The sequence below is a fragment of the Diuraphis noxia genome, unplaced genomic scaffold (assembly GCF_037042655.1).
Source record: "Diuraphis noxia isolate RWA-SAM2 unplaced genomic scaffold, SU_Dnox_SAM2 contig0001, whole genome shotgun sequence".
Classification (NCBI taxonomy): domain Eukaryota; kingdom Metazoa; phylum Arthropoda; class Insecta; order Hemiptera; family Aphididae; genus Diuraphis; species Diuraphis noxia.
Genome location: NW_028301711.1, coordinates 65,057,816 through 65,072,181, shown reverse-complemented (window position 1 = coordinate 65,072,181; position 14,366 = coordinate 65,057,816). Strand labels below are relative to the sequence as shown.

The 14,366-nt window shown below is 25.2% G+C and overlaps 1 protein-coding gene across 1 annotated transcript; it reads left to right on the top strand.

Annotated features, from left to right (window-relative positions):
• The first annotated feature begins 1,499 nt into the window (after window positions 1-1,499).
• On the top strand, window positions 1,500-9,606 carry Ccm3 (programmed cell death protein 10 Ccm3). Its single transcript, XM_089216647.1, has 5 exons — window positions 1,500-1,905; window positions 2,061-2,238; window positions 5,180-5,312; window positions 6,875-7,039; window positions 7,946-9,606. Exons 1-5 carry the CDS (start codon window positions 1,834-1,836, stop codon window positions 8,028-8,030), a joined length of 633 nt encoding a protein of 210 aa, XP_089072773.1. The 5' UTR covers window positions 1,500-1,833; the 3' UTR covers window positions 8,031-9,606.
• Window positions 9,607-14,366: the final 4,760 nt, after the last annotated feature.

Here is a 14,366-nt window from a genome sequence, read left to right as displayed (position 1 = left end):
TCATGCCTACCTTTAAAAAAATGACTCTCTGTAATTTTTGTAATGGCAAATGGATTACAATCTAATAAGATTAGATATTCAAAAATATAAAAAATATAAATGTATGGTAAATACGTTTTACCCATGTAGTGCGTGGATCAGAGGGAAAACTCAGAACGGACATTGCGCTGATATCGTCTTAATATATTCCTATTACTATTACTTATCTTACGTTAGTAATGTAGGCGCAGAGGCGCAGCTGATGACTGTTGTAAATAAATCCTATTTTTGACAGCTAATTTTATCTGTATTAAATATAAATATAGATACATTATATACCTAATTAATTAAGAGTTAGAGATGTCCATAATATGTGTTATAGTGTTGTCTCCGATTGTCTGATAGACTCCGTCTTTCAAATGTACCTACCTATACATCATTTAGATAGGTAAGAAAATACAATGTTTGCTGCTAGCTATCAGTTTTAATATTAGGTACTATACATTTAATAAGTTGGTAGGTCGTGGTTGGTAGGTACATATCATTATTAATTTTAAAACGAATACAATCAACGGAAAACTGATAATATTCTCATTTTTTTTAATGCCTTTTGGAAATCATCGATGATCAAAATTACCATTGAAGGCTTTCGATTACATTTCACAATTAAATTCGTTACTTAAATTGTCTGAACGTTCACTGCGCCACCATGCCGTTTAAGGAAGGAATCTAATATAGTAATATCTATACAATATTTTCAAGACATATTATTACATAGTTAACAACGGCGTACCCACTGGCCTCCCCGGTGACGTGACTCTTGGCCTCTTAGCGTATAATCTACCGTAGTTGAAACTTGAAACACAGATTTCTATATGGTTAGTAGTGCTATATAATTTCCATACAAAAATAAAAAGTCTCAAATATAGATATAAAATACAAATCGTTGTAGTAAGTAAAAAATTTAAATTTTATAAATGGCCAGCCATGGAGATCTGGACACGCCTATGATATTTAATAATTATAGGCATTAGTTATAGCATCCCGTCCAGTGAAATTAAACGTTCAAACGGTTATTATTATCAATCGAATGTTCGGAGGCCTACAGTGGCGTGCAGATCCTTTTCTCCATGTGGGGCAAAGCTAATTTTTTTACACCCACCACCTACCTAAAACCAAAAGTTACAAATAATAGATGTTTTATTAAGGGCCTCTATACAGTTAAATGAAAACACAATATTTATTAAATATAAAAAATTAAAAAATCCACACCCACCCCGCATTCAAGTGGGGCCTAGGCCCCATTTGTGTCTTTTCTGCACGCCATTGCCTACCTAGGACGACAGGCTAACAATTTCAAGTCACGTGAGTTCTCAGCCGACTGTTTCAAATTTTCGCGCGCTAGCAGAACGTTTCGCCCCGGCGCGGCCAAACGTTTGTGGTTCACGTTGACCGAGGGGCGGGCGGTCTTGCTTATCGTTATCATTGTTTCTTTTTATTCTTTTTCTCGTTCTCCGTCCCACGAAACTACAGACTGAGTGCGCTTCACTGCGATATTACACGACTAGTAATTAGTAATTCCTTTGATAGCGTTTTTTTTTTTTTTGTACCGAATTCCCTGTACACCATTACAAACAACAGCAGCATCGACGTCTTTCGCGTGACGGCGAATCAGAAATCAACGGACGAGATGTAACGTGGACACGACTGTTTTTCGATTCGATCGCAACAGCCGATCGCGGACGCCCTGGGGCTGCACAAAACTCAGTCCTGTCTGTTCGACGGTTTCCAAACATCTCCAGAAAAATATCTGATGTCCGTCGTATTGCTCACGTCCAACTCTGTCGCTAAATAATGAAAATGAGCGACGAAACACCAGTCAGTTCTCTGGTTCTACCAGTATTGATCAGGCCGATTTTGTCTCAGGTATTTAATGTTCCGCGCTGTCCCTAACAATCCCTCCGAAAATGCTTCTATTAAATTTTTTTGGTACTATCATATTTTTGATTATTATCAAAATTGTATTTATGTATCTACATCAATGATATTGTAACAAAACTAAATAATGTTGTGATTTTCAGTTAGAGAAACGCAACGTTTCTGCGTCTCAAACTTTACGGTCAGCATTGTTTAAAACTGAAAATACTCATCCAGGGTTTGCATATAATTTGGTTGCTGGCATAATGAAACAAGGTGATATTAGTATTAATATGAATGAGAGTGTTTTGAGACTTCAAGGCACAGTTTCTGATCTAGAAGGTAATTTTTTAGGTACCTACTACCTGTTTAAAAATAAGTATTTAATATTTAAAAATCATTTCATGCACTAAATTTTCTAAAGATGTATAAGTCATGTTTTTATTTTAGTTACATGCAAAATTTTAATACAGAAATCACTAGTTAAAAATATTTTTGGTGTAGGTATAGTATTATCATTTCCAATTTTTGCAATCTAAGACATATCAACTACTGCCACAGATGTATAGGTACTATATACTATATGATACAACTATGTTAATAATCAATAGGTATAATAATGATAACACTCATATTTATATGAATTCTAATATTTTTTCTAGTCGATTGTAGAGTAACTTAGTTAGCACAAAATATGATTCATTAACATGTTCGCGGTCACTTCACTTTTCAATATAATTCAAGTACCTACTTCAGAGAATCACTTTTATATTACTACTTATTTTTAATACTATTATTATTATTTTTATAAAAATAGAATTGTTTATTTATTAGTGGGTTTAATAATATAAAATCTCTTACAGCATAATATGCAATATTTTTCAATTTTCTGTGCAAAATGCATTTTAAGGTCATATTTAATCTGTTTATGGCATGTCAAACTATTTTTACTTAAGTATTCCGTAGAAGAACAATAACAATTAATTAAAAGTCTACCTAATTCTTAACCAATTATTATTTTATGTGCTACTGATTTTGATGTCCAACCATAAATTATTTACTAATTATCCAGGTTTAGTTAATATCTACCATTTATTTCTTTTATGTTTTTCATATCAGTTTTGTATCTAATAATTTATTATAACATTTATACACCTTGACTACCTTTACTTATACCATGATCTTTAATAATATCACCACTGGCCCTTTTGTGTATCTAAAACCATTCTGTAAATCAACATTACAAGTCTGAATCTTCCAGTGGCGTACGCAGAATTCTTTAATGAGGGAGGGGGGCATACAATGTACTTCATAACAATGTAATAAATGTACAATGTCAGTAAAAATTCCATTTTTCGTATTTTACTTGGTGGGGGGGGGGGGTCACTCCACTGGAGTTTTCTGAATAATATTAACACCAATAGTTATTCAATTGCTGTGCACACCTCATATTAAATTTGTTGGAAATACTTGTTTTGTTTTAGTAACTATACTTAGTATTTTCAACTCAATATTACACATAGTTATATCTTGTATAATACTATAAGGATTTAAAAAAATTATTTTTGAAATCTTCAATAAGTGAATTTATACAGATTTCATTTTTTTTTTAATTACCTATAATAACATCGAAAATATAATATAAATATTTGGCGTGTGTTAACTAAACTTAGTTGGATATGGAATATTTTCTTGATATGCTTATACAAAATCTGTACCTTTTAAACCATATGATTTTATCAGAAATCATAATTATACAAAAATATATGAATAATTAATAAACATCGCTGTAACTTTTATATTAATTTAAAATCAAAATCATACCTTTTTTTTAAATAAATGATTTTTACAAGTATATATTCTAATTTTTAGTGTGTATATATCTAATCCCTTATATAATACTAAGTAGTACTGAACTGTAAGTATAAAACGCACTAAGGATTGACAAACCAGTCCCATTATCAAACCATATTGATTCCATTTTCATTATTCTGTATAAAAAATAATGCATAGGTCTATTATATTAAGAATTTTATTTTTTATATAATTCCAATGAAAATATACCAAATGGAATCAATTAGTAGTCTCCAATTAGAAGGCGGCACTTTTCACTGCACAAATTATATACACTTTGTGTTATATTATGTTAACAGTTTAGTGCTTAGTAGCACTTAATATTGATATTTTAAATTAATTGTTGTAATTATATTATTATAAAAGTTAAGTACAAGAATATAGATTATAATTTATTTATTTTTATAAATTAAATGAATATGGTTATTTATTTGTTAAAACTTAATATATGTTTGACATAATTACTTGTAGCCTGTTGGTAAGAATTGGGATGTTACTAAATTAGTTGAAAATATTAATTTTGAATATTGTACTATTATTTACCTACTTCATCAATTTTAATAAAGGTATAATATTTTATAAGAATTATTATGAATATTAATAGTATTTGATTCATGAAAAATTAAAACTATGGATTTTTTAAATACAAAATTTTAATAAATAAAAGTATTCAGGTAAATAAAATATTTGTTCTCCTTGGAATCATATCATAGTAATAAACACCAAAACTCATATTTGGTGTTTATATATCTATTGGAAAAATTAATAGATGTATTTTTTGATTATTCTTGAAAAATTTTTACTTATTTTTCAGAATATTTATAAAAATATAATAAAGAAGTTAAAACTTTTTCAAAAACACTAAGTTTTTGATTTTATTAAAGTTTTCGAGTATAAAAATTAAATGATTATACAGACAAAAATTGTGTCGATAGTTTTTGTTATTTTTTTTTTTTTTTTGCTAGTCTTAATATTTTTTAGTATTTTTGAATGGTTATTATAAAGTATTCAAGCCTCTTTTAATAATCATAATTGTTATATGTCCTGAACCCTGTTTTACTAACTCTATTTACAAAAACAATTGTTTTATTTATCTTTATTTTTAAAAAAAGTTTAAAACTAAATTATCCTTTGTATTTTTCTATACTTTTTATAGAAAAGTAATTTAAGAAAAATGTTTTTATGAAAACTTGTTTTGTAGGTAATTTATTTTAAAAATTCTTAATCTTTTTTCTTCTATCAACATTTATCTATTATTGTGGTAGATTAATAGATAAACTATGGGTTAAGTATCAATACATAATGAGTATTAGGTTTATTTACATTGTAGTACATGTGCAAGAATTTTAATTTTACTTAGATTATTTTATTATAATGCAAAATATTAAATTATTAATACAAATATTCTAAAATCTCACATATTATTTAGGTGGAGAATATAGATTAAATAGATCTGAAGATGCATTTCAAGAGTTGAATAAAAAATCTATGGCTTTAAAAAGAATATTAAGCCGCATACCAGATGAAATCAATGATCGTAAAACCTTTTTGGAAACAATTAAGTAAGTTATCAAAAATTTGAAGTTTTATAGTTTTAGTACTATTACATAAGTAATAATAAATATATTAAATGATATGTGGAAACTCTTAAATAACTTAGTTCAGCCCAATACTTGGAAGAAACACATTCAGAGGAACTTGTTTCAATTATTTTGTTGAATTTTTAGATACTTCTTAGAAACTTAGTTTTGTTAATTTTGTAGTGAAACATAAATGATTTTATTTATTGTTGTTTTTTTTTTTGTTTAGATGTTCTAAAATATAAGGAATTTAAATATTTTTTATGCCATAAGTTTTTAGAATTTTTTTAGAAATGTTGTCAATTATATAATGAGTTATGTTATATGTTTAATGTTTACAAAAATCACAAATAAAATATTTTTAAAACAAAACTACTACCTATTTAAACATTTATTGCTATATATTGTATCAATACAATTTTTAAATGTTGTTACAATTATAGGCTAATAAACACAAGATGTTGAAGCCTTTAAACTTACAATAAAACAAATAATAAAAATTCATATTATTAAAGAACAAAAAAATATTCTTTATTTAGATTGAGAAAATGAACTAATTACTTTCTTTTAGCCAGGAACGAGAAATTATTTAGTTCCATTTCAACAAAATGAACAGTAGCTTCTCAATTTCTACTACTGATAAAATGGTGACATTAATTTTTTGCAAACATAATTTATTTGTACTTTTTATTGTTTATTTTGTGTAGATTAAAGTCTTATGTGTTAGATTACCTATAAATTATAATATATTCATATATAGAGAGACTTTCACACAACATGAATATGTTTTAAAATCACAGAAATAATTAGTGACTGATCAATGTTAATTTTGCTGTTTTTGATTGTATGAAGCTGATATGAAAAAAATGTATTAATATTTGTCTTTTATAAAATCTATTTATTAAAACACAATTCATTTCAGGGCTGTTAAAAAAAATAGAAGCATAAAAACAGAATTATTCACTTTATATTTTTTATTAGTGATTTGAATAGCTAAGTAAAAAACCTTTTTTTAACATAAATATATTTTTAGACTGGTGACAGTTATTATTTTCTGACCAATTTTCATAACACTTTTAACATTTACTTTTGTTACAATGATAACCCTTCCCAAAAAACTTATATTTTATTATTCAATGATTTTCTTTTCAGAAGAAAAATATTAAGTTGTCTTCTGCATATTGCAAATAAGAATCATTCTTTTTTATGTATGATATTACTAGTGTCAAAGAGGGTTTACAAATACTTAACTACACATAATTTAATACACATAACAATTAAATATCTCAATTAACATTAAATATTTTACTTAGAGTATGTACAATATCTTACTCTTTGGTTCATTTGTTAGTTTACTTTTTTCACTCACGTTATGTTTTATATTTGCTGAACAACTAATTAAAAAATCTATTTAAATCTTAGAATTATTATATTAAGTTTTTTAAGTTATTATCTTATACTAAATAATATTATTTTTTGTTAACTAAATTTGTTGATATTCACTAATATATTAAGATATTACATTATTTTATTCATGATTACAGAGAGATAGCTAGTGCTATAAAAAAATTACTTGATGCAGTGAATGAAGTATCTGCATATATTCCAGGGCCTAGTAACAAACAAGCATTAGAACAGAGAAAACGCGAGTTTGTGAAGTATTCCAAACGGTTCAGTAATACACTAAAAGATTACTTCAAAGAAGGACAGTAAGTAAATTTGATGTTTATTTACCAAACATAAATCTAATCTTACAACATCTAAAAATATAGTATCTGTTAAATTATAATAACGTTAACAAATATTTTTTGACAGTTTAGTCTTATTAAATATTAGTTAGGTAAGATTTATTTTTAAAACTAACAATGTATACACACGATTTTGTTGATTTCTATTATTAATTAGTATTTTTCATATCTATATTTCTAACTAATATAGTTGTAGACTTTAATTTACTTCATGACTTAATATTATAGATTTCATTTCTACTACTCTATTTTTAGAACTAACTATATGGCCTAGTCAGTTGTGGAGTACAACGCCAGGATTACTAGTAAATTCAACACTACATTTTTGACCTCAGTGAGCAATCTATAGTATTTATAATCAATGGTTTTAGATATTTGCTCACTAATCTAACTTAACAAATTTTAATTCATGTACCTAATACTCAATTTAACTTATAGTTGAATTTTTTTTTTTTTTTTGGTGATTACCAGCTTAAAAATTTAAGAATTTTGTTGATTAATAAAACAAGATCAACAAAATACTTTTTTAACAATTAAGTATAAATCAATTTTTACTAAACTGGTATCATTAAAAAAATTGTGTCCCCTATTGTTGGCCATTTTACAATTCATTCATAAACTTCTGGTTAAAATGTATTTATTTAGTAATTATTGAAAATAATAGATTTCTACAATTTAGGGACATGTTATACATAGATTACGATAAATATGATAAAATTGCATATTTCATGTACCTCTATCAAAATACTGTAATACCTACTTTCTAAACATTTATTAAAATGATTATTATACTATTCTATACATTTTGTTAGTAACAAGAATTATATATTTTACATTTATATTAGAATAATGATTTTTTTTTTTCAGTGCCAATGCAGTATTTATCAGTGCCTTATATTTAATTCACCAAACAAACCAAATTATGATAACTGTAAAAAGTAAATGTGAATAAAATTGTTTTTATTTTTCAATTAATCAGTAAGCAATGTAATACATTCCACTACCAATTATTTATTAAAATTATTGTTCTCATAGGAAAAAAATGTTATATAGTTTTAAAATTATGTCGAATTATATTATTAATATCTATATTATGTTTGCTATTTAAGTGTATTGTCATATTTAAAAAATAATTTATAATTTATAAATAACATTATTTTACAATTACTTATTATTTATTTATGGACAATATTTATTTTATTTTGAAGTCATGAGTTTGAAAACCTTGGTTTCAATGAAGTCAAATTTCTATTTTTTTTTTATTTCATTATGTTTCAACTAGCAAATTCTTATCACAAATCATAATATATTTTAGCACTTATCCAATACTGAAAAATATTTTCCTTTGTTAACATTTGAATTGAATCATTATCAATTATGTTAAGTAATAACTATTATTTTATTCATTTATTAATTATTCATAAATGTTATATTTGTATGCACAGTATTATAGTAAAGAATGTGATTAAGTACAAGTTGTACTGATAATAAATCCTGAAATCATACATAAAGTATAGTGTGTTAAGTATCAAAATATAATTATTACCATTATTTATTATTATAATTAAAATAAACTATAAATACAATTTTTATTTTTTGAATAATTATTATGTTTCGAAACTTTTCAAAGCTCTATTTTGAATAAACAACTGTTAACCTTTATCATATACATATAACTATTTACTCAACTAATGTATTGTAATTGTATTAATAATATATTATAATATTAGTTAATTAATTAAATTAAATTGTATTTATATATTTAAAAAAAATACTAATGATTATTAGAATTTAATGTTTTCATTAGATTATCAGTAGAACATTTTATAGATTCCTATAATTGTTATAGAATATTAAATTTAGAAACATGTGCAACTAACCTAAAATATCAAAAGAATGTATCCAGGATTTTGAACAAAATAGTATTTTCAATTCTCAAAATAACATGTTTACATGTTATGTTATACATGTTGTTGATTATAATATATAAAAAACATTTTTAAATATTTATATAGAAATGGGGATCAAATGAAGTGATATTGAATTGCTTACATAAATTTAATTTAGTTTAATGTTTAAAGAGAAATTTGAAGTCTTTTTTACATGTCCGAAAATAAAAATAATAAAAATTGTCCCCTGATTAAATCTATTGAGTATGATATTTTACTTTTTTCTGAATAGTGTCCTTTATGTTTTTATAATTATTTTTTGAATTGTTTAATAATATATTTTTTTACAAACCATTTATTAGATGATAGAAATTTTATTTTATAAAATCTGTCTCAGAAACAAACAAATGTATTGTGTTGAATGTAAGACATTATACAGTAGGGTTTCGATAATCCAAACGAGATTGGGGAAAGTGGTCGTTCGGATTACGTATGACTTAAAAAAAAAAACACCAATTTTATTGTAATTTAAATTATGAAATTTTATTTTATTTGTATTAATCGTGTAAAAATTCATAATTTCAAAAGACAATGAATATATAAAAATATTAATATAATTATGAACTTAACTATTTTAAATATTGATTTATTTATTTATTTTTTTTTTTTTGTAAACTAGTTTCTATCATGGATTGATGTACCTTGTCTTACATAATCGAAAAATTTTATTGCCGGATAAAATATTATTTATGAATACATACATATGTACATTTATGGCGATAAGATAATTCTCAAGCTCGTTCAGATTAGCCTATGCTCGAATTATCAAAACCTTACTGTATATATATATATATATATATATATATATATATATATTAACTAGATACACACCTCCTTTTTATCATTAAACTTGGTCGCTCTTTCTAAAATAGACAGTATTTTCAAAAAAATGTTATCACAGTATATTGAGTAAATTTAAATGCTGCCTGCTTAAAAATGGTGGCAGATCTAAACATTTCTCATTAATGTAGTATAAAGATTGCAATCTAGTTTTTTAATATATACAGTGTGTTTCCTTTTAAAGGTAACACTAAATTATTCTGTCCAGTGACATCGGATTAATATGCGGATTTCGGGAGGGAATAGGGAATATATAAATACACATTTCTTGACGATTTTTACATTTTTAGATCTATCCGTGTGCGCATGCGCAATACAACTTGCATTTTTTTAAATGGCAACAGGTGTTTTGAATACCAAATTCGGATAGACCGAATTTTTTAAGTCGATTTGGTCCTTTTTACCATAGCTCTAAAATCAAAATTGACTAAATGGCAACCAGTCAAAGTTTCGATTAATATTATTGAATTATTTAATAATATCTGCAAACCTACGGATACAAAAATAATAAATAAAATTTCATAATAATTCATAAAATTCTAGTATGATTGGTGAAAAATTCAATAATATTAATCGAAACTTTGACTGGTTGCCATTTAGTCAATTTTGATTTTAGAGTTATGGTAAAAAGGACCAAACCGACTTAAAAAAATTCGGTCTATCCAAATTTGGTATTCAAAACACCTGTTGCCATTTTAAAAAATGCAAGTTGTATTGCGCATGCGCACACGGATAAATCTAAAAATCATCAAGAAATGTCTGTTTATGTATTCCCTATCCCCTCCCGAAATCTGTATATTAATCCGATGTCACTGGACAGAATTATTTAGTGTTACCATTAAAAGGAAACACACTGTATATGACAGTCTTGTAAAGCATGCTTATCATTTATCAAATATATTCAAAATACATATTTAAATACTTGATGTCATTTGTATTTAATACACGTAGCCAAATACAGTTTTTCAAAAGTATTGGAATATAAATACAAATACATTTTATAAATATTCAAAGTACTTAATAAGCACTTTTTATAGTTTATTAAAATGTTTATCACAAATGTATACTTAAAATTACTAGATAATAAATATTTAAATTAAATAATTAGTAAGTTCATCCTTTATTAGATTCAAGTTAAACTTTAACAAGGTACATACAATTTAGATATTGTATGATCGCGTATTGAATGGAATTTTAAAATGTTCATTGAAATACAACAAGAAAAAGTATTTAAAATTCACTCATCAAAAAGTATTTCGAATACAAACAAGATTAATATGTGGAAAAATTGTATATGTTTTCGTTAGGTAATGTAATATTATGTTAATGCTTAAATTGGATTGTTTAATATTATATGAAATTTTTTTTTTTACTTTTTGCCAAAACCAAATCAAACCATTTGAAACTATATTCTTAAATTACAAATTAGTAATGCATTTATATATATCAGACTTTCATATGGATGATATAATATTATAATTTAAAAGTTATAACAATAATTATGGTATTTTATCTAGACAGTTTAATTGTCGATTTGTTACTTGAGCAAACTAGTATAAATTATTTTTTTGTATTTATAGTTCATACACATTGTAACATAACTGTTCTGTAATTTAATTTTTAAGATAGTCACAAATGATAATAAAATAACAATGGAAATATACATAACTTATAAGTTATTATTACCTACTAATAGTACCATTTAAAATACTAAAATATGTAATATTTTAAATATTTAAGCAATTATTTTAATTTTGGTATACAAATCAAACATATTATTTTTTTTTAATTATTAATCATAAATAATTAGTGACTTAATTAATAGGATACTTGATAGACAACATCTTATATTCAACACATTTCTAAAAAATTGTATTTAAATCAATGTAAGATTACTAGTTTATTTGTTAAAAATTGTATACAATTATGTAATAGAGCAAATAGAGAGATTTCTTTTTATGTTAACATGTATTCAATTCACAAAGGTTAACTAACTCTGAATTATTTATTATACTCCTCTTATATAATGTATCAGAGATATAGATTTCTCCATAGCGGCAAAGACCTTTCCCAACAATGCCTTTTTTTCTAACGACATAAGAAAGCCACAAGTCCTACATCTTACTATGCCAATTTGCTAGTAGGTAAGTGCCGATTTCTTAATTTGTGATCGTATAATATAGATTCTTTATATTTGTCCATGACAATAGTTTCATTGGGGATATCCAATTACTAAGTGCGATAGTCTGACTTTTTTATCAATATCATATATTTTATAGTATTTTTTATAATGATATGTGAGTAGGTTTATATCATTACATCCATCTGTGCTTTTTTGTCTGTGTCCTCACAACTCCACTAGTGGGCGAGAGTGAGTGCAATACATACATTGAAATTTGAAATATAAGAGAAAAAAATAAAAGTAAAAATTTAGTTTGAAAGTTGAAAAAAAAGAATTTAAATACAACTTTAAATGGAAATATTTAAATATATATATATAATTTTTGTACATATATTTTTTGGAGTTAAATTATATTCTATTCTTGTAAAAATCAATCTAAATTTCAGTACTAATTTGGCATCATTTATTTTTACCTTTATGGCAAAGAGCCAAGCCAATTATGAAATACTTCAAACAAAAAACAAATAAAGTGTTGCATATTTTTATTGACCTACTACTGCTTGTGTGTCTACTAGTTGAATTATACAAAATGTAAAATAAAAGCATATCATTTTCTGGTCTTTAGAGAATACGAAATATATTAAAAGTCAACATAATTTTGAATCTTACATACATACATACTTGCATATATTTTTGCAGTATGTAATTTTAATATATTGTACAATCACATTTATTGGAATACCATAAATATTAAAATATTATATAAATTTAGGAGAATATTAATGATTCAATAATTTTTCTGATTTTTAAATTAATACTTAATAACTCAATAATATCTTTGTTCTAAGACATAATTGTAAATAACAATAAATTGTTAGTAATTAGTAAATACATGTTTACTGTGAACTTCATTTTATTACTTCTTTTTTAGATATATATACTCCATATAATTATAATTTTAAGAATATAATATATTATAAGCTATTACTATTTTAATGGTGAAATATCGGATATTTTTTCATGTATTAAAAAATACTAATAACTGTTGATACTTAAAATTGTTACCGAATGTATATTTCACTATTTTCAATAGGTACGTTTTTACTCTTTTTAGAGTCAAAAACTCTTTTTTTTTTAGCTCTTTTGTGCTATTTATAGTCATGAAGAACTGTCGTTTTATAAGTTTTTTTAATTTATTGCCAATATAAACATTTTCTGATAATGATGGGGAAAATTATGAAAATCTATGACGATGACCGCATTAAGAAAATCATGAAAGCTCGTAGGTAAGTCAGTACTTTTTGTACATGTTAAATAATTTTTACAACTCAACAGGGCAGATTTAAACATTCTGTGCTCCGAGACAACATATTTTGTCACCCCCTTAAAAAGAAATTTCTCGAATAAATTGTAAGATATTACTATTATTTTGCGAAATAAATACAGTTTAGCTCTCGAGTGATTCTTGAATTTTTTTTTCGGTAATTTATAGGAATATTTCAATGAGTTAAGAACAATGTGGTGCATTTGGAATTTTGGTCAGACTTTGTTTAAAATGTAAGTTGTTCACCTTGTACCAGTTGTACGTATGTAAATTATGTACACGGAACACGAGCTTCATCATAGATATTTGTGCTAAGTTAATATATTACGATAGTCGATATTTGCTATCAGCGTGGATAGGCGTAAAATCTATTTAAATAAAACAAATGTTATCAAGAACGGTTGGATCGATTGTACCCAGAATAGCAGAAAAGCTATTAAAATCATAGACATATTTAAACAAATTGTTTATATATGCCTATGATTAAAATAATTATTATATCTAAAAGATTTACGTTTAAAAAAATAAACAATATATCAGTCTAGAAAGATATTATTTGAACTGTTTTAATCCTATATTATCGTAACAACATTTTTTTCCCCGTTCATCGACTAGCAAGCGATAACGGGTCGCTGTGTATTCTTCGAAAATAAAAGCGCAACGGATCATAGATAATATTAAGTTCTTATAATCTTATATATTATTATAATCTAAGCAGTACTATCCCTTGGAGGCAAACGGTTGGACCTGTGTGGGGCCCCACTTACCACAAATTATGTATTACGAATATCACTTTATCTTTAAATAAACATAATAATACTGAAGTAGTAGTACGGAAATCCGTGTGGGTTTCTTAGGAAACTGGTTGTTATGGACAAAAATCAAGACTGTACCAATATTATCATACCAAAATTACCTATATATGTAGATTAAAATTCTAACTAGATTTTATTAGTTCATACATAGTACATACAAATTATTAAGGTTTCTAACAATACCTCGTGGTTTATAAAATTGTAAAAAAATATAGTAAGTTCCCTAGAAAATAAAATA